Here is a 22,531-nt window from a genome sequence, read left to right on the forward strand (position 1 = left end):
TGACAGTAAATTATAACGAAAAGGAAATCTTTTAGAGGTGCTTTAATAATGAACACTTTTCTGTGTTTTTTTTATTTTACACACATAAAAAAGCCACGGTACCGTGTTAAAATTTTCTAATGGCCTTTACAGAATAATTTAATCTAATTTGAGCATTGTAGGGCTACTAAATCCGCAGCACAAGATTTCTCATATATAAACGGAAAACAAAAGGAAAAAATAACTGAAAAACTACTAATCACATTGTGAACTATGAAAGATAATAATGAGATAAAGTAATACAAATATGTGATATCATGGGAAAATGTTTTCCTGTGCACAACAGACTTAAGGCCGCCATACATCTGCAACGGATTGCCGCAATGTCCCGTTCTTCCGAGGTCGGGGCTGGGGGATCGGGAATATTCAACATGTTGAAAGTCTTCGATTCCCCGATCCCACCCCGAAACTAGTCGGAATTGGTGAGTCGGGAATTTTAAACATTTAGAAGTTCCCCGATCCGCCGATAGATCGCAGATCATCGACTACTGCAGATCAGTGTTTTTCATTACCGATCCAGAACAGGGAATTTGCGGCTCATTTACTTTCCCCATTACTTACCCCATTGAAAACCAATGAGCCTCTATCAGACTGCAATAGTTCAAAAGGAGGAACAGCTTGTAGTTGATTACACAGCAAATACAGTATAAATACTGGATGCTACAATTTTAGTACCTAAGTGGGTACTTTTTCAAACAAACACATAACACAAAGTGGCAGAGTTGCTGGTAACTCTATTTTATGTGTGTGTGGTGGTTTATACAGTATGTATGTACACATTTTGGTCCAGCTAACAAAATGTTTGCCCCCACTCTGTAGAATATAAGCACTCTTCTGTTCCTTAAAAATATGTAATTGTATAAAAAAAGTTCTATACATTAGAGGTGTTGTCCTGGGACAATGGTTCCCAAACTTTTTGGAATCACAGTACCTTTGACTCTGTTTTTTTTTTTTTTTTTTTACAGCAGCCCTAGGCCAAAAATTTCTCATTGAAAATTCAGAAAGAATGATTCATGGGGTGATTCAGCAGAGCACACCAGTGCTATCATCGCGGTGAATTCCCATGAGGAGGCGCGGCTTAATGAAGTGATCTGACTGGCCCCACCCCCAACTCCGCCTACCTGCTTCACTTCCCCGGCCTTTTCCCAAGGAGGAAGATTTAATAGTTGGCAAGTATGGTGTGCACTACTGAATGAGACCTTAAAGTTATTCAATTGTGCTTTCCTGTCAGCCTTAGGTCCATTTTATGTGATGGTGGGCAGGGTTGCGCTTCAACTTGTCCACATATTTTATGTCTATCACAGTGAACACAGGACCACCAACTCGCGGCACCCCAGCATGTGCCCCGCGGCACCCCAGGGTACCACAACACCCAGTTTGGGAACCACTATTCCTATACACATCAGACTTAATACTTGCACCCTTACTGAGGGACACTGAAGACAGCCTCTGATGTTGAAATACTGATAACAGAGAACTATAGATCTTGTTACTTTCCTTAAAGTGCACATTGAAAGAGAGAAGCATCACATAATCACCATCAGCCTGAATCTTTGTGACCGACTAGCAGGCTGTTTATGAACAAACAATTCTATGCTACACAGGCATATGACCAGATATCATATTATAGTGTATTATAAAGGCAGTAACTAGCATACTATGCAAATTCATTGCCAGCAAGTTGCATTGGAAAGTCAAGCCAAGACTGAACAATGAATTTTACCGTACTTTGCAATTTCTTATTGTAATCAAATTATAATAATGGTCACCAAAACTAAATAATAACATAAACACACCTCACTAACTGTTTGTCAAGCAGAGCCAGTAACTATGTTGTTTAAAATGGTCAGTTAACATATGCCAAATTTTGGGGGCAATTTTAGTTTTAAATTGTTAGAGGAGCGCCCTGCGCAACCTCTGTTCCCTTTAGCCGGGCTCTAGGACCCAGCAGCCCTCCATGGAGGCATGACTTCTGACATGCACCTTCTGTGCTTGCGTGGCTGCACCGTGCACCTTTCCTCCTCAGCGTCCTGTATGACCGGACGTGCTCCTGGGTGATTCTCTCCACAGAGAGCCCTACAAAGCCATACAGAGACACTACTGCCCTGTGCCATTATCGCACAATACAGTAGATCTACCGCTGTCAGCCTAGTCTGTGTGTGTGTATATAACACCCGGTGCACTACAATGGCTAGCATACCCTATACGCTCCAGGCTGCATCTGGCATACCATCTACAGCCTGTACCTGAATTAACCCTGTGACCTAGGCTACTTGTTTCTACTTGGTTAATAAACCAACAACTGGTTAGGTGTGGGCTAACGTCCATTCGTACACCACTGCGCACCCAGCACCATCGTATGCTCAGTAAATAAATAAAATATACATTAAGGAAGTGGTTTTCTTTTCTACTAAATGGTGGAGCCTTAAATCACTATCTAATCTGTGTAACTAATTGCATATATTTTTTTCTTACAATGAAAATGTTTTCTTTTTTTAAATTAAATAACATTTTAAAAATGAACTAATATTCTGTTTTGCTAATTTGGGATTTAAAAACGATCTATTAGAGGTGCGTTTCTTCCTGTTCTAATGAATGGGGAGGAAAAGGAGAAAGTGGAAATGGTCTGAGTTTCTGCGACCGACCATGGTACTGAAAAGATTTTGGACAATTAAACAAATGACGATTTTGGACACGTCTTGCGATAGCCGAGCTCAGTGGCGTGTGCGTGCTGAGAAGTGGCTTCTCCTCTTGAAGGTCTCTGGTATTAGAGTCTTCTGAGTCAGGCGTACTTATATTATTTTGTTTTGTGGCCTTCAGTTCATGGAAAGAATTAGAACAGGGAGCAGGCAGGGCTGAGCTTTTCACATCCAACATTGTTTTCCATTCATGAAAAGGTTCAGTTTGATCATTTGTAATATATTGCAATAGGGTTTCCAGGCTGGTTTTTCGTTTCATGTCTAGTGTTGCGTAGTTTGGAGACCAAGGCCACTGAAGACCAAGAGGTACAATCTTTGGTGTTTCTAAAGCACTTAAGGAATTATATCTTGTTTTGTCACATTTCAAAGCTTCTACATTTTCCATAGAGGGTTTCAAAGTCTGATAATCATTAGTGGTGCAGTCACCTGGAGATTAAAAAATGAAAAGTATTTATGAAACATTCATTTAACATAATTGGTGGGATACTATGGTCAAAAATGTGGTCAAACCCCCGAAAATGACGTTTTCAGGGGTTCGCCCGCATTGATCATATGTAATCAAGATCTGGAACTTTTGCATTATTGGACCTGGTGGGTAACACCATCTTTAGTAGGTTACCCAATAGAAGCCTATGGTTTCTTTTCGCATTCCTGAGAGGGATAAAATCGGATCCTTCCCAGCACCCCCGACGGTGCGCGTGTCTTTCTGAGCGTGCGCAGAAGAATTCCAGAGGGACTTCTGGATCATAAAACTGGAAGTCTCTCTATTGCAAAGGACAGCTCTTATTGGGAGAGCTGGTCCTTTGCGATTAGAATTGAAAATCTAGGTACATATCGGCGTAATTAACAGCGGTATGTACCCAATAAGTGGCGGAATGTACAGCATCGCGGGCGCGAGACTTAGTTCATCCCGCCCAATATGTTTTTATGTTTCTTGTAACAGCTATAATAAGAGGCAGCTCTTCAACTTCAAAAATGTATTTAACTCCATCTTTGCCAAAGCTTGGTCTAGAATGCTCTAAACCAGTGGTTCCCAGACTCAGGGCCTATTTCAGACCCGGTCGCAAGCACTGGGTGCTTGCAACCGGGTCGATGGTAGGCCAGTGCGCATACGCACGATGGAACCGGCTCCATCATGCGCATGCGCGAGACCCGGATAGCGTTGGGCAATCCGTCGCTCCGGGTCTCGTACCAAAGGGGGCGTGCTGTCGATGTTGAGTGACAGCACGCCCCCTTTGATGGGCGGGCCGGGGGCGGGGCTGCTCAGACGGAGGTGTTCCCATGGGAACGCCTACCGTGTGGGGCCGACCCCACTGACATCACAACTGATGTCAGTGGGAGAGCTTTCGGCTCTATTAGAGCCGAAAGCTCTCTGGGGCTTGCGGCAACGAGACCCTACCACAAGGGTCTTGTCCCAAGCCCGATGGTCGCGATGGTCTTTAACATCGCGACCATCATGATGGCCGCTCGCTATAGCTGTGGGTGGTCACCCACAGCTATGTGAGTGGCCAGGAGGCCGTTCTGTAAAAAAAAAATGCCCGGCCCTGATTCAGAGCGAGCGCTCTGTCAGAGCGTCCGGCTCTGAATCAGGCCCTCAGTCCTCAAGGCACCATAACTGTCCTGGTTTTCAGGATATCCATACTTAAGCACAGGTGACTTAATCAACACCTTAGTCATCTATGCACAAGCATGGATATGCTTAAAACCTGGACTGTTAGGATGCCTTGAGGATCGTTTGGGAACCCCTGCTATAAACAACAGTTATACAATATACTTGAATATTAATTACATTCTCAGTATATATGCATGTATTTAATTAATTATAGTTGCAAACAACCAAGGAAATGCACAGCGCTAAGTAATTTAAGATTAACAGGTATAATCGCAGCAATCTAGTGGAGGAAATGTCAACCTCACAAAAAGACATAAAGGAAGAATAATAAATTGATTCCGCTGAAACTACCCCTGTCGGGACATATAAACCATACACCAAATAACAAACAATGTAGTTTATTTAGTTAATTGAAACTCTTGCAGCATAAATAAAGGTCTAGTAACCTAAGACAAATTCAACATTAGTAATAGATATATAGAAATACAAATTTAGCATAAAACACAAATAAAACTTTAAATCAGAGCTGATCAGGCTCAATAAAAAGAATTAGGAAAAAAGAAGAGCCGTGATAAAATAGGAAGGCCAGCTTGTCATTTATTTGTATTTCTATGCATCTATTACTAATGTTGAATTTGTCTTAGGTTACTAGACCTTTATTTATGCTACAAGAGTATCAATTAACTAAATAAACTACATTGTTTGTTATTTGGTGTGTGGTTTATATGTCCCGACAGGGGTAGTTTCAGCGGAATCAATTTATTATAGTTGCAAACAAATCGGATTAAGGGGGTCATTCAGACCCGCTCGCGAGCGCAGGACGCTCGCAAGCGGGTCGATGTTGCCCCACTGCGCATGCGCACGACGGAGGGAGCTCCGTCGTGCGCATGTGCGAGACCCGGATAGCAACGGGCTCTCCGTCGCTCCGGGTCTCGCACCAAAGGGGGCGTGCTGTCGATGTTGATTGACAGCACGCCCCCTTTGGTGGGCGTGCCGGGGGCGTGGCTGCCAGACGGAGGTGTTCCCATGGGAACGCCTACCGTCTGAAGCCGGCCCCACTGACATCACTAGTGATGTCAGTGGGAGTGATTTTGGCTCTGATAGAGCCAAAATCACTCCAGGGCTTGCGGCAGTGAGACCCTACCGCAGGGTCTCCGTCGCAAGCCCGATGGTCGCTTCGTCTTGACCATCGCGGCCATCATCATGGACGCTCGCATAAGCTGTGGGTGGTAACCCACAGCTATGCGAACGTCCATAAGGCCGCTCCATTTTCATGTAGGAGGGCCCTGATTCAGAGTGAGCGCTCTGGTCAGAGCGTCTGGCTGTGAATCAGGCCCTAAGTTTTTTCATCTAAAATCTAATCATGTATTGTCCATGTCGTGCTTTCTATTCTCCCATTCATTGATCATAGCATTCTCAGGAAAGTTTTAATTATATCTAATGAGAAGTGAATCAATAATCAGTCTTGTCACTATACACAGAGGCGGCAGAAAGGTTGGAGAGGGCACCAAGAGTGAACATAGAATAATAAAGGAGAAAAGAGAAGAAAGTGTTAAAGCTCTACAATATATATGGTGTGCATATAACAGCGTATTAAGGGGTCATTTCTATTAGGTGCAAAGTGGGCGAGTTGACGTTGCAACAGCATGGAAACACCGGCAATGGCAACTCGCGGCCCGTCTACGCTCTGGACTTGCAGATTTTTGTATGTACGTATCCCTATGGGGCAGTGACCGAAAACCCTGAGCCTGGCAGTACCGTAAGTGCTGCAAATAGATGCACTTACACGTGCCACGAAAAAATAATCGCAGCTTATAGGATCGATCCCTAAGTGTCCCAGAATTTCCAGGAATGTACAAAAATAGTCCCGTCCTTATTTTCTTCACAGATGGCAATATTCAAACTGGTGCAGCGAACAGGGTTTCCACCCGCCCTGTATAATACAGGATCGCATCTGAATTGAAGGCAACACGCTACGTCCCATATTAATTCAAGATGGGACGCAGTTTGTCCTGTTTTTAGGTCTGCGGACCGCCGGTGGACAGGGATGGATCAACTCCCCACCCCCCCACCCCCTCCCTTCCATAACACACAGCTCCCTTCCAGGTGCTGCTTTGGGCACTGCAGGCCACAGATCTGCATTATACCCTCCCCCAGTAGAGTGAGACACCCCCGAGGACTGAGAGATGGGATGAGTCAGCAGCAGCAGTTGTGCAGAGGGAGGAAAGAACTCTCCCGGCCAATCACAGCCGGCCTCTCCCTCCATCCTCCTCCTTTCTCCCATGTGGCTATGGAGTCCCCAAAGACTCTCGGTTCTATGAACTAAGCCTTGGAGAGGGATAAAGTGGACAGTGGTAAACTACCAGCCAATCAGCTCCTAACTGTAACTTTACAGGCTGTGTTTGAAAAAATGACAGGAGCTGATTGGGTACTTTATCTCCATCCACTTTATCCCTCTCCAAGACTGAGTACATACGAGACTATCTCCCGGGAACTGTCCTGGCTGAGCTCTGGAATAATGCTCACAATTATGTTTGAATAAACATTTGAAGCACTGAAGAGAGACAGAGAGGAGGAAAGAGAGAGAAAAAAGCCCAGGCAGCCCCGGAGAGGACATTTAGTTTTATGTAGAATAAAAAAGCATTTCCATGTTGCAATTAATATATGCATGTATGCTACTATTATTATTTTTAACAAAATCATTGTATCAATGAATTATAAGTACACTTAAGGCTAATCCGTATGATATGCTTTTTTATTCTTTTTTTTTAATTATTATTAGTAGATTAAAATACTGGAGTTAAATTAAGCATGTATACTTCAGGAAGTATAGATAGTTGTAAAACCATAAATGTCAGCTCATATATTACATATTTGTCGTCTCGGGAAGCAAAGATCTGGGATGCTCCTCCGCCCCCTCTGCTATCAAAAAGGAATCAACTGATCTATTGCTGAGCCGCAGGGGAGTCAGCCTCCTGAGGTTGTGTGGAGAATACGGAATCTGCACTCGCGCCCTTTGGGATGGGACGACTGCCTCTTCGTTGTGCAGCCAGGGCGCAAACGTCGCAGAGGTATGTTGCTCATCGTCAGTTGAAAATACAGGATTATCAATTCCTAAAATTTGGAGTTGAAAAGAATTTAGTTTTGTGAAAATTCTGGGCTACAGCATTATCTTCTCAGCTCTTAGTAACCAGAAAAGCGAATAAAACTGAAATGTGTGTGACTCGGGTATCTTTCAGTGTTATACAATTTAGTAAAAACATCTACCTGGTTACCCACCTGAAAATGAAATGATATACAATATAAAACAGTCAGAAAGAGATGACAACATTACCAAAAAGAAACATTATTCACTTCAATTGAATAATTATATGTATTAGTACTTTTCTTAGAATCTAATGCACAGTAATTATTAAATAAATGTGTGAAAATATTCTTGTTAAACAACATTACGTATCTATGATGGCTCTAGTAATCAGGCTTACCATTCAGTAGAGATGACATTGCTTTGCTTCTCTTCCCCTAGAGTAGGGGGGGGGGGAATTCAGAGCGAGTTTGTTAAGCTCCTGGGGGTGAGAGCTATTCATTCTCCCACATCGTGCCAGTCTGGAGATGTAATTTACCACTCTAATGCCCAGAGCTCAGTTGTGGTAAACTGTATTTCCCGACTTAAGTGGCGGGCACGGTGCTGTTACCGAACGCAATGCTGCAATTGAATAGCCCCACTGTGATGTTCTGGATTGTTTGTGGACCCGGGGTGGTAGCAGGAGCGATCACAGAAGCAGATTTAAAAATAAAACTAGAATTTTAAATAAGTGCTTGAGTAGACAGATAATGGCAGTAAATAAAAGTCCAGGAATATATAATGTGCACAAGAGTTCTGTGGTGGGAGTAAAAGGGTTAATGTCCAAGTAGATACAATTAAAGCTGTCCAGGTGTGCAGGTAGTGAAACTGAAAATAATCAAACCAGGTTTGTAGTGAGCTGAAAATAAACAAGCCAGGTATACAGGTAGTGAACTGAAGCGCAGGATGTCAGCAGGCTCAGGCACTCAGGTATGGGCAAGGGTGATGGAGGAAGCAGGGTAGTCCAGTGGGAGCTAGGAGCTGACAGGCAGACTGGCAGACAGCGAATTCACAGGAACAGGTAAGCACAGAGAACTCCCTCTCAGCTAGGCTGAGATACACGTTGCACTGGCAAAGAAGGAAGGCACTGACCCTTCCTAAGTACCCCATGCCGTGCTGTTACTGGCCGGAGGGAACATGTGACTCACCAGGATTGGCCAGCCGCATCACATGGCCAGAAGGCAAGATGGCGGCGCCCATGCCAAATGGAATGGAGACGCCGCCAGGCCTTACCAGCGCAGAGTGACAACAGGCCCGCACAACAACGCGCGCAGCCAAAGCCCCCCACCAGACACCAGCTCCGCCACCAGACAGCCCGCGCCACAATGACCTCACAGGTAACACTCGCCTAGCGCCATGCTGAAATACCCTGGCCGTGACAGTACCCCCCCCTTTTGGGGTGGCCTCAGGACACTCACCAGGCTTCTCCGGATGGGCAGAATGGAATCTCCTGATGAGCGTGGGAGCGTGGACATCACGAGCATCGGTCCAGCAACGTTCCTCTGGACCGTAACCTTTCCAGTCCAGCAAATACTGTAGATGACCTCTGCGTAGACGAGAGTCCAAGATCTGGGCGACCTCAAACTCAACTCCTCTCTCCGTCTGGACTCGAGGAGAAGCAGGTAGAGCACTATGGAATTTATTCAGGACAAGGGGCTTCAATAAGGAAATATGGAAGGAATTAGGGATTTTTAGGTATGGGGGTAACTGTAGACGATAGGCCACTGGATTAATGACTTCTGTTATGGAGAAGGGACCGATGAAGCGTGGTGCAAATTTCATAGAAGGAACCCTCAGACGAAGATTCCGGGTGGATAACCAGACCTGGCTTCCAACTTGCATGCGTGGAACTATTCTACGCTTCTTATCGGCCTGGGTCTTATAGCGAGAGGATGCCTTCAACAAATCAGACCATACTTGAGTCCAGATGGCAACAAAATTCCGCACCGTGTCCTCCACGGCCGGAACATCGAAAACAGGCAGGCTTCGGAATTCGGGAACACGAGGATGAAGGCCATATACAACCTGAAATGGTGTTTGGTTAGTTGACGAGTGGTAGGAAGCATTATGTGCAAACTCAGCCCACGGCAGCAAGGCAGCCCAATTGTCCTGGGAAGATGACATAAAAATTCTTAAGAAAGTCTCTAGATCTTGATTAACTCTCTCGGTGGAGCCGTTGCTTTGCGGATGGTAGGCCGTGGAAAAGTTTAACTTCACTTGAAGAACAGAACACAAAGCCCTCCAGAATTTTGCAGTAAACTGCACACCACGGTCAGAGACAATTTCAGCAGGAAGGCCGTGTAGACGAAATATGTGTTGGACAAACAACTGTGCCAGGTCAGGGGCAGAAGGTAACTTCTTCAACGGTATATAGTGGACCATCTTAGAAAATCGGTCTATTACAACCCAGATAGTGTTGAAACCTTGAGAGACTGGCAGGTCTGTGACGAAATCCATGGAGAGATGCGTCCATGGACGTGATGGAGTAGGTAATGGAAGCAATTCCCCAGCTGGAGCTTGTTATGATGATTTATGCTGGGCACAGGAGGAGCAGGAAGAGATACACTCCATTATGTCTGCCTTTATAGAAGGCCACCAATAGTGTCTTTTCAGGAACTCCAAGGTCTTCCGAGTGCCTGAGTGCCCTGCGAAGCGAGAGGAATGTGCCCAAGTGAGAAGCTGCTTCCTTAATTCCGGGGCCACAAATGATTTTCCCGTAGGAGGCTGAAGTTGTAATGCGGCGAAAACTCTTGATTCCAAGACAGGGGTATTGCTTTGATTTTCAGATTGATCATCACAGAGGAGAGATCTCGATAGGGCATCAGCCTTCTGATTAAGTGCTCCAGACCGAAAGGTCAGGGTGAACTGAAACCTGGCAAAGAATATTGCCCAGCGGGCCAAACGAGGTCTCACACATTGGAGGTTTTTGAGAAATAGGAGATTTCTATGGTCCGTAAATACAGTAAATGGAAACTTGGCGCCTTCTAGCAAATATCTCCATTCTTTCAACGCCAACTTTACAGCTAGTAGTTCTTGCTCACCTATGGCGTAGTTCCTTTCGGCAGGTGAGAATTTTTAAGAAAAGAACCCACACGGATGGACTCGGTTGTCCTCATAACGTTGAGACAAGACTGCTCCCACAGCTTCAGATGATGCATCTACTTCCAACAAAAAAGGCCTGTCCAGATCTGGTTGTCGAAGAACTGGTGCTGAGATGAAGGCCTGTTTTAGAAGATGAAAGGCAGACTCTGCCTCAGGTGACCATTGGGCAGGATTAGCACCTTTGCGGGTCAAGGCTGTAATGGGAGCCAGCAGTGTAGAAAATCCCTTAATGAAGCGTCTATAATAATTGGCAAAGCCCAACAATCTCTGGATGGCCTTCAGTGTCTGAGGTCGGGTCAAATCCAGAATTGCTTGTACCTTCTTGGGGTCCATTTCTAAACTGGAGCCAGATATTACATAGCCGAGAAAAGGTACACTGGGCACTCCAAAGACGCACTTCTCCAGTTTGCAGTAAAGGTGGTTTTCTCTCAAACGGGTCAGGACTTCCTTAACACGTTCTTGATGTTTAGCCACAGAGGGTGAAAAAATCAGTATGTCATCCAGATAGACAACAACCGAAACATATAACAGATCCCGGAAAATCTCATTAACGAAACTTTGAAAGACAGCAGGGGCATTACACAATCCAAAAGGCATTACTAAATACTCGAAATGTCCATCTCTGGTATTAAAAGCGGTCTTCCATTCATCGCCAGCTCGGATACGAATGAGGTTGTAAGCCCCTCTTAGATCTAATTTAGAAAAAATGACAGAGCCCTTGACCCTATCAAACAACTCAGTAATCAGGGGAAGAGGGTATCGATTTTTTACAGTAATGTCATTAAGGCCTCGATAATCGATACATGGTCTTAGACCACCGTCCTTCTTGCCAACGAAGAAAAACCCAGCTCCGGCAGGTGAAGTAGAGGGGCGGATGAACCCCTTTGCCAGGTTGTCCCGGATGTACTCGGTCATGGCTTGAGTCTCAGGCAAGGACAGCGGATAGGTACGACCACGAGGTGGCATTTTATCAGGTATCAATTCAATTGGACAGTCCCATTCCCTATGAGGGGGTAAGATATTTGCTTGTTGTTCAGAGAAAACGTCGGCAAACATCTGATATTCCTTGGGAATGGCAGAAGAAACGAATGAAACGGTCTTTCTCACAGGTCGAATTTTTGGAAGACAGGATTTCTGACAGTCCATACCCCATGACAGAATCTGCATAGAACTCCAATCAATACTGGGATTATGTTTACGTAACCAGGGTAGACCAAGAACAATTTCTTGAGAGGCCTCTGATATCACCAGGAATTTTAAGGACTCAGAATGAAGTGCCCCAATTCGGACCAATACAGGTTGAGTCTCTTTGGTGACTATCCCGTTAGTCAGAGGGCGTCCGTCTATCGAGGTCAGAGAGATAGCATGGTTGAGAGACAAACAAGGTATCTGAAATTTATCAATGAAACTAGACGTTATGAAATTTCCGGCTGCTCCTGAGTCGATTAGAGCAGTAGCAAAGACAGGTTTGGGTTTAAGATCTAAGGCTAGGGTAATCGTGAAATCTTTAATTTTTGGAGACGGGTTCATAACTCCTAACTTGATGTCTCCAGGGTCAGTTAGGATTTGGCATTTCCCGGTTTACGGGGGCAGGAGATCAGCAGGTGACCGGACTCTCCGCAGTACAGACAGAGGTTCTTTTGCATTCTTCTCTGACGTTCTTCTTTAGAGAGGTGTGTATGATTCACGTGCATAGGCTCCTCTTCAGTAGGGGAAGGAAAGGGACGGGTAGAAATGGAGGGGGTAAATGACCTTTGCCGGTCAGTTCTGTTTTTTTCAGCCTGACGTTCCCTGAAGCGTAGGTCAACTTTGATACACAACGAAATCATGTCGTTCAGATTAGTAGGAAGCTCTCGAGTGACTAGATCATCCTTTAGTCGGTCTGACAACCCATGCCAGAAGGTCGAGGTGAGGGCTTCCTCATTCCATTTGAGCTCTGATGCTAAAATTTGGAATTGCACGGCATATTGACTGACAGGACGGACCCCTTGTCTCAGTGTCATGATGTTTGATGATGCTGATAAAGTACGCCCAGGTTCATCGAAAATCCTCCTGAAGGATGACACAAAGCCTGCGTAATTATCCAGCAGCGGATCTGAGCGCTCCCAGAGTGGGGAAGCCCATTCCAAGGCCTGGCCGGATAACAGAGAGACTATATAAGCCACTTTAGTTCTTGCAGTTAGAAAGTTGTCAGGCTGCAGGGTAAAATGTATGTCACACTGATTTAGGAATCCTCGGCAGAGTTTAGGATTGCCATCAAATTTACTTGGTAAAGGAAGATGTAAGCGGGGAGATGATCTGCCTCCTGTATTCCCAGACGCTAAAGCGGATGTAGATGCTGGTACTCCAGGGGTAGGAAAGGAAGTTTGCAAACTATCCTGTCGCTTGGACATCTCTTGCAGAAATTGAGCCATCTGATGCTGCATGTTTTCCAGATTTTCTAAACGACCAGAAATGCACCTGAACAAATCCACTCCTGACTCCTGATCCGTGGCCGGCTCCATGGGGCCAGTGCAAACTGTGATGTTCTGGATTGTTTGTGGACCCGGGGTGGTAGCAGGAGTGATCACAGAAGCAGATTTAAAAATAAAACTAGAATTTTAAATAAGTGCTTGAGTAGACAGATAATGGCAGTAAATAAAAGTCCAGGAATATATAATGTGCACAAGAGTTCTGTGGTGGGAGTAAAAGGGTTAATGTCCAAGTAGATACAATTAAAGCTGTCCAGGTGTGCAGGTAGTGAAACTGAAAATAATCAAACCAGGTTTGTAGTGAGCTGAAAATAAACAAGCCAGGTATACAAGTAGTGAACTGAAGCGCAGGATGTCAGCAGGCTCAGGCACTCAGGTATGGGCAAGGGTGATGGAGGAAGCAGGGTAGTCCAGTGGGAGCTAGGAGCTGACAGGCAGACTGGCAGACAGTGAATTCACAGGAACAGGTAAGCACAGAGAACTCCCTCTCAGCTAGGCTGAGATACACGTTGCACTGGCAAAGAAGGAAGGCACTGACCCTTCCTAAATACCCCATGCCGTGCTGTTACTGGCCGGAGGGAACATGTGACTCACCAGGATTGGCCAGCCGCATCACATGGCCAGAAGGCAAGATGGCGGCGCCCATGCCAAATGGAATGGAGACGCCGCCAGGCCTTACCAGCGCAGAGTGACAACAGGCCCGCACAACAACGCGCGCAGCCAAAGCCCCCCGCCAGACACCAGCTCCGCCACCAGACAGCCCGCGCCACAATGACCTCACAGGTAACACTCGCCTAGCGCCATGCTGAAATACCCTGGCCGTGACACCCGGGCAGAATAACAAACTCGTGCTGAATTGAATCCCCCCTCCCCCCCTATAAGTCCTCGCAGAACTCTCTTCCTGAGGTGTCACTATCATTGAATAATACAATAACTTTGGGGAGTGGTGTAGTATCAATAGATATGTGCAAGACCATTGGTGTTGTTAGGATGCCTCTGGCCACAAAGCCAGTAGGTAAAGAGTGTCTGCCAGACGCAATAAAAGCAAATAAACATTTGGATGTCATCTTTATAAAGAGGAACACGGCTCACTGAGCAAAACTTTGGGGTCACTGGGCAGCACAATTTTGTTAACTGGATAATGAGAAGAAAATAAACTTATTATCAGACAGATAATGAGCAATTTCTTATGTTGGCCCCGCTTCCCAACTTACATCTACAGCCCCGATTCCACATTCTGACGATCTGATCTGCTAATCGGCGATCAAAAACTCTGATCCGCAGGCATCGATGATCAGTGATTCCATTGGGGAAATACAGCATGTTAGTAATCCCCAACTCGCAGATCTCAATCATTGTTTGGATGGGATCGGTGAATCAAGGTTTTCCAGCAGAACGGGGAATTGTGGCAGAGCAGGGAATTGGGGTGATACATCGCAGATGTATGGGCCACATTAAGCACAGAGGGGCTTATTCAGAGATGTGAGCTAACCCGATGGTTAGTACACATCTCCCATTGTGCTGGTCTCCGCCGGCGCAGTACGGATCCTGCATGTTCGCACGCAGAGCGGCAGCAGACTGTCAGTGATTGACAGTCTGCTGCCGTTTCTGGGAGGGCAGGGGGCGGCGCCGGCCTCCGTTTCCCCAAATGGAGGCGGGTCACCGCCGTTTGGGGGAGAGGGAAGGGGCCAGGATCTACGTCGGCTGACAGAGATTTCCTGGTCTCTTTTGAGCAACTGCGTTTGCCGCCATGAGTGACCCTATAGTGACTCAAGCTGGCAGAGGATCACACAGATGTTCCGATGCTGCGTTAATGGACATAGCTCGGAACAGTAATGTATGCGGTAGGTGTGATGCCTCCTGCTACATTACCATAATAGTGCTATCACCATGGTAGCAGCTGCGATAGCAATACCACCAGACCTTGAATCACCCCCGGAGATAAGTTTCATTTGGCCAGACATGTAAGGGACAAGCCGGTGGATCTCTGTCTTATAGATAGTGCTGTCACTATAGCACCTACACTTGAGGGCCTAGACATCAACCATTAAATGGCCCGGTAACCATGCGGAAACGCTAGTTTCCGCATTTTTAAGTTACCGGGCCATTCATCATTAGGGGTCCGATAGGACCCCCCCAGTATTATTATGCTGCCAAGAACAAGCGCCATCTTTAGATGGCGCTTGTTCTCGGATCCCCGCTCCTTCCTATGTGAAGGAGTTCCGGGGATGTGAAGAGTGATCCCTCCGCTGCCTCCTCACTCCCTCCCGGCGGCTTTGCGCATGAGTGACCAAAGTAGCTGCGATACGTTCCACAGGGACAAAATCTTTTTTTGGAGCAGTTGTCCCCTCACCAGAGCAATGATGAATTGCTCCGGTGTCAGGCTTCCCCCGCTGCGAATTGGATACTAAAGTATCCCTCGCAGCGAGTTCAAAACTTCATCATCGGAGGCCATACGGCCTTCGATGATGTATAGGCCCCACAGGTAGCTGACATCTACCGTCCACAACCTGTCTGATATTACTGTAATTAGACTAATATTCAGTATTAGGGCTATTTTGAGGCCACATACTATAACTTGTGATATGAAGCCAAATGTCACAGTAACTATTGAAGTGTGCCTTGCCCAGCATTAATGACATACTGTACCTACGTATTCTTGGCCTGTAATACAATAAAACCTCCCTTTGCTTTGTCAATGTAGATACTTGTCGGCTTTTGGTGTTAAATGATGTGATTAAAATGTAGTTACAACATCATTTATTTACGACTGCGGACATAAACTTTAAGCACGTATTTTCCTTATCAGAGAGCTCTACACAAGATAAAGCAAATCAAATGCAATAAAACAATTAAAAGAAAATATAAATTTCACTTCTTGTGTCATTTATTATATTTTTGACATTTTGACATTACCGAATGCTGGGTCTGTCATTCCTCTGTGTTCTGTCAAGGATGTTAAAAAGGTAATGCTGCCGTCAAGCTGAGGGTCGTATTCCATAGTATCTTCTGGATCTATATCTATTTCTGTATAAACACAAAGCAAAAAATGCTCTTAGGTTCCGTCCTTAAATTCAAGATATAAAGGTCTATGGGGGTGATTCAGCAAGGAACGCACGGGTGCAGATGCACGCAATCTGTCGATGGTTTGAAGCTCTGCACATGCGTATGCACCGCAGTGCGCATATGTGAACCAGCCAGTGCGATGGAGTATGCGTACGTAGGCAGTACCAGGGACAAGTGATGGACAGGAAGTGCCGTATGTGGGTGGTGAAGGGGGGGAGTGGTCCGGCAAACGCAGGCGTGCCTAAGCGTTTGGACGGCGTTTCAGCGGCATGCATAATTAAGCCCTTACGGCGGCAGACTCAGCCTGAGGTATAGTTGCACACAGGAAGTCTCGCTATGTCTGCGGGAGAGTCAGGTCAACCACTATTGTGCGCATGGTTCCGATGGTTCTCGATATTACCGATGTTACCGCTGTCTTGCCAGGTATAGAAGACGCAAGTAAAGGGAAGTGGGTGGTATTATGGAGTGCTGGGCGTCTGCTTATTCTGCTGCGATTGCCGTGCGTATTCAGTCATTAGCATATTCTCGCAGCGGCCGGGTGCGTGCGTCTGCATCTGTGCGTTTCTCGCTGAATCAGGTCTCATGTACTAAGCACTGGAGAGAGATAAAGTGGACGGAGATAAAGTACCAACCAACCAGCTCCTGTAATTTTTTTTAAAAACAGCCTGTAAAGTGACAGTTGGGAGCTGATTGGTTGGTATTTTATTTCCATCCACTTTATCTCTCTCCAAGGCTTAGTACGTAGACCCCATAGGCAGGTAAAGCATTATGATTTTCTGCTTTGCACCAATGGTTATATCTACTCTGTAGTCCAAAATTATAAAGTCAGAACTTAGACAATCAAAAAATTCGACATGGTCAATGGGTCAGACGACCAAATGGCCGACATGGTCATAATGTCATCGGGGTCATAAGGTCACGGTAACAATGTAGACAATGAAAATGTCCACAATGAATAGAGAAATGTCGACATGGTCAAAATGTAGACAATCACACAGTTAAAGTGATGACAGTCATAATCTCGACAACTATGTCAACAGGGTCAAAATGTAGACAGTCATAAGAAAATAACCCAGACATGGCAAAAAAGCTGGCGACTGCTAGAAGCCGTCCCGTGGCTCAGACGCTGCTAAAAGCCCTGAGAGACGCTTACGCGAGCTAGACGTGCACCTCGGTGTTCGGGAAGGTGGAAAAGCTCTGGAGGGGCGCACTGTGACATGTGTTAATGTTACATTTAAAGTCAACCTCCAACAATGTTATAGCCAATCCTTTCATAAAATGCAAACTTCTCCATGTTTCTCTTGAAACACCTCAATGTTTAGCATCATTTATGACACAATAATTATGAGTGTGAGTGGCATAGGAACAGACATTTTTTGTGTTTAAGGATTTGTTACATTAGGGAAAGGGTGCTTAGTAATCGTGAAAGTGCATATATTCCTACCATTACCGACTGTGCGTGCCTTCAACTGGGGATGTCACAGGCCAAGAATCTTTTAAACAACTGACCCAAGGACTTCTTATCCGCAGCAAAAAAACAGCATTCATAGATTGGCAATCAGACACATAGGCAAACGCAGGGGGGTTTCCGTCTGCCTGGAAACCCCCCTCCCCAGCCACACCATGACCACAATAGAAATAGTAATATAATAGAATTTTACTAGTGCTGCATGTTCTTCACAGTATCACAAATGAAATAATTAGCACCACCTGTGGATCTTTTAACATGCATCAGTGAGTAATAAATAACCTGTGCACCAACTAGGAGATCTTGAAAACATGCACGGGATGCACTGCTATAGAGCCCAATATGTACATATATGTCCAGGGCAGTGCTAGGTTATTCTGCTGCTCCTCCAGGCTCCTGGACTTGCTCTAATGCTCTGGAATGGTGCCCACATCGAAAATAAAAACATTCAGCTCAGGCAGGATGGCCCTACTGCTGCATATAATGGCTTACTGTGATCCTGTATATGCTGGAATTATGACACACAATACACTTTGTATGATGCATATTAAAGCTGGATAAGTGGTAATTATGTCCTCTTCATGGCCTGGCCACACTCACCCTAAAAGCAAGCATTTGGAAACCCCCCTCTGGAAATCCTGCGTTTGCCACTGAGGCATGTAAAGAGCTGGGCCAGGCCCCAGTACCTTTTGGGGGGCATGGCCCAATAGTGGGAGGCGTGGTCATGTCACTGAAGCCCAGGACACTGCAGCCTGTGCTGGACTGGGGAGAGAGGCTGCTGACAGATAACAGGGAGGGGAAAGGGGGGGGGGCAGCTGCCCCAGGCCCCTCCCCCTGGAGTTCCTCCAACAAGCCCAGGTAATTAGCACCCACTCTCCCCCCTTCTCTCAGTTCCCCTGTTAGCATTACACTATACTACATCCATCAATGAACAGTACAGTAAAAATATATAGATAGTATTCATTTGTTTGTATATAAAATAATTGTATCATATATGAGTTTACCATGCTCCTTGAATTTATATGGGATGCTTCCGTTCTGCAGCATAAGCCCACTGCTGTTTCTCTGCAAAACAAAATCATATCTGAATATGTGATATAAGTAACTGCTAAAATAAATTCTAGGACACAAATATAAAACTAATAAGCATTAATATCAACAATATACTTTCCATGGTTTTCTTAATTTTTTTATTCAATCTTCTTATTGATTTTCAACAATTAGCACAACATGAACAATAATATGAATTTTTAAAATATAGAATTTTTTGCAAGCTCAAGTAAACAGACTTAAACACATTACGGGACGGGAAGGTACAAGAACTGTAAAAGGGATGTGATATGAGATTAGCTCATTAGAGACGCATCAATGGAGTCGGTGTGCATGATTCAATGGTGGACCCAGTGCTGATGTTTGCGCAGTTTCATGGTTTTTTTGCTACTGCGTATAAGCAAAAAGCCTAGGAAACCTTTACTGCACACATGTGAACCTCGGTTTGCTATGGCGTACACAGTTTCATATGACATTGCTTTGATTAGAGATGGGATCTGCAATTCATGGGCAGTTTAGGGAAGGCGAATGATGTGGATAGGATGGGGATTGACATAAGGACTGATCACATGACTTAGCCTGCCTATGGTGTGGCAGAGGTGTGCCTGTGTTAGACTTTTTGGGCTGTGGGCCAAAGCCTCTTTATTCCAGTCTTCCCATCCTCCCTTTTTTGTGGTTGGTGATTGATCGTTGGCTATTTTGTGGTGGGAAAGAATGGCAGCTTACCAGTCTGGGTGCAACCATTTCATTTTGTCTGTGCTGCCTTTGTTGACTAGTTGGCTGACCACCCTGATGGGTCAGAGCCATTACCCTAATGTTGGGTAGTCAAAAGTTACGTTAGTGTGTGCTAGGTTTCTACTGTTAATTGTGTGCATACTGGCAGTGAATGGTTAATGAGAGTGTCAAAATGCCCGCATCACTGGTGTAATGAACCCCATATGTAAGGGAAATAACCCCAAGTGGCAGATGACAGTACAGATGAATAAGGCATATACTAGTGTTGATAAAAAGCAAATTAATATCCTTGTTTCCCCAAATGGAGAAGGATAGTCTTATGACTATTATAATATCTACATATTGATCCTATAATAATGAAAGTGCAAAGTAAAATAAATATATAACAATGCCAATAGAATTTATAAAAATATATAGATTATCACTATGTCCTAGTCCAAAAATAGCTATAATGAAAAGTAGTACAGTCTAATTGATGCTCAGCATTCCCCAAACAAGATACAGTCAAGTCAGATGTATATTAAATACTTGTATCAATACTAACTGCCAGCAGGAGTCAGAAAATATTAAAGAAATAGAAATAATTCTTTCCCGATGTGTCTGCTTGCTGCTTTTATCCCTGTGCCCTAGGGCAGTGAATGGCAAATGAGAGTGCCAGAACACTCTAGCGCTGTGGCAATCCCTTGTTTGGGGGATTCTGAGTTCATTTGAGTAGTGATTCCACTGATTCACAACTCTGAGGGAGCACCACCGGTTATCTATATAATGTTATGAAATTGAAGTCAAATTCACCAAAGTGAATTTATCACTATGTGCAGTGATATTATACTATTCATAACCCTAGTTACTGATTACATATTTACCACTTTTTGCGTGGGACTTGTGCACTAAACTACCCCATCTTCTGCTTTCACTTGACACTACTAAGTCTGCAATTAACAAAGCAAGAGTCAGGATAGAGGAAAGTCAGAACATGAATTATTATTAGCTTAACCATTGTAAGTAGAGAGCACTCCATTTTTTTGTGCTTTTCAAGCCCATAATTTGTTAAGGATTCATGATCTCCTTGATTATGAATTGGAGAAATTGTCCACATTTGAACAAAATCTCCACCTTCATATCTGGTTTCTAAGGGAGTGCATTCCCTGTCATCTAAATGGTTTGACAATTGATGTCACCACCCTAAAAATAAGACCAAGTGTTCCATGAGAAGATAGTTTTTGAACTGGTATGTACAATATAACAATGAAATGCATAAATTTTACTTACTCTCTGCCCTCGATCTCTTTTGTAATTTTTGTTTAGATGTTTGGCTTGTTTACGCCCAAATTTGGTTGACTTAAAGGACTCCAAGCGCTTCTTCATTGTTCTTTGAAATATCTCCTTAGTTTGTTTATCATCTTCATCAACTGTAAGTTCATGACGACTGTAGAGGTGTTTTTGCTGATATTAGAAAAAAAATTACGGTTAAGACTGAATGTAATCAAAGCTATTTCAAATTCATGCAAAATAAAAAAAAAATTAAGTGTCCTTCATCAAAGGACACATAAAATGTTTTTGCCAAATCTGAATTATTTTCTCACAACGTTACCATCATCGTTTAAGTTTAAGGTACCACAAAATTCTACAGTGCTGGAAAGTCATGAGTAATTCATGACTAAAACATATAAAACAACAATATGTTGATAATCGGAGGTGCAGACTTGAGACAAATGGAGTGAGGGAAGGGAGGAAAGGAAGGGATGGGATTCTCTGGAGGATAAAAACAATCCTGCACCAAATCATACAACGTTGATCTACAAAAAGAGTCCCTATAGTATTCTATTGAAATAATATATAAGATTTATCAGTCAATAATAATTAGAATTGTGCGGTTTGGTTTTCCTGAAAACCGAAAACACCCGAACGTTGGGATTCCAAATTGAATTGAGTGCTGGCTCAAATCACTTTTGGGGTCCTGAGCAGAACCGAGTCCCAGCTCAGGTCTGCTGTAACCACTATTGAAATAATATATAAGATTTATCAGTCAATAATAATTAGAATTGTGCGGTTTGATTTTCCTGAAAACCGAAAACACCCGAACGGTGGGATTCCAAATTGAATTGAGTGCTGGTTCAAATCACTTTTGGGGTCCTGAGCAGAACAGAGTCCCAGCTCGGGTCTGCTGTAAGTTTGGAACTCAGATTTAAAAAACTAATCTCGGGTTTGGATTGAATGTAAACAGGTCCAAATGACACGATTTTAGCTATTTTTTATCAATTGAAATGAAATAAAAAACCAAAACAGAAAAGAACCAAAACACTTGAGAGTAGTTTTGCCAAAACCATAACATTTGAGGGTGGTTTTGTCAAAGCCAAAATCTAAACACGGAAGTCTACTCACATCTCTAATAATAATATGGGTGCCAATGATGTACTCTTACACATTATGGGGTATAGTTAAAGCAAAGCGAAGAGCGGCACAAAAGCCCGCTTTCAGCATTGCAATGATCTCCTCATTTATATTTTTGAAGTGCAAAGAGATTCTGCACATCTTTTGTATTTCGAATACGATGAACAGTGTCGGTGATGTCAGATTAATGTTGATTGGTGAGCCAGAGTGGGGAGCGTGGAGCCGGCTGGGGCATATAAGAAAAGGAGGAAGAGAACGCCTCTTCCCTGCTTTTCGGCATTATGTTTGTCAGAAGAGATAAGAGAAATAGTGTTCCGGCACGGCCCCCATTGAAACCATTGGGGGTTACAGGAATTTGACAGGAGAAATGTAAAGGTGGAGAAATCTGTGATTTCAATGCTCTTCTCCCTTTACTAAATTTGGAGAAATGACAGTTTAGCTAAAATGCTGGAGAAAAGTATTTTCTTTTTTAGTTTATTAAATAGACCCCAATATGACTAAAGAAGCACAATAGTAAACATGTAGAGAAGTAAGAAGTGGTCAAAAAAATACTTTGACACAAAATAACCGCTATATTACTAATGTAAATGTAACCGATACACACACTACCTATTAAAACAGCCGCTACACAGCCCCAATGGACTGATAAATAAAGTAACTTACAGTATATACTGAGCCACCAAGAGAACAAGTCGTTGTGAATGGATACACTCAACAGGAGATATTGACAATTTGTTACCACAAGAGTATTTTCCCCTTGATTGGAAATAATAC

The 22,531-nt window shown here is 44.1% G+C and overlaps 1 protein-coding gene across 1 annotated transcript in view; it reads right to left on the bottom strand.

Moving 5' to 3' along the window:
* Positions 1-2,603: 2,603 nt before the first annotated feature.
* Positions 2,604-22,531, bottom strand: part of LOC148511474 (sodium/hydrogen exchanger 3-like) — a 99,758-nt gene continuing 79,830 nt past the window's right edge. The window contains exons 12-15 of the mRNA XM_088442210.1: positions 20,636-20,809; positions 18,586-18,646; positions 15,964-16,074; positions 2,604-3,164 (exon numbers count right to left, since the gene is read on the bottom strand). Of these exons, the coding sequence (XP_088298336.1) occupies positions 2,605-3,164; positions 15,964-16,074; positions 18,586-18,646; positions 20,636-20,809 (906 nt within the window). The 3' untranslated portion in view covers position 2,604. The remainder of the gene's footprint in view (positions 3,165-15,963; positions 16,075-18,585; positions 18,647-20,635; positions 20,810-22,531) is intronic.

This window comes from Taudactylus pleione, unplaced genomic scaffold, assembly GCF_031769625.1.
Source record: "Taudactylus pleione unplaced genomic scaffold, aTauple2 ptg000306l, whole genome shotgun sequence".
Classification (NCBI taxonomy): Eukaryota; Metazoa; Chordata; class Amphibia; order Anura; family Myobatrachidae; genus Taudactylus; species Taudactylus pleione.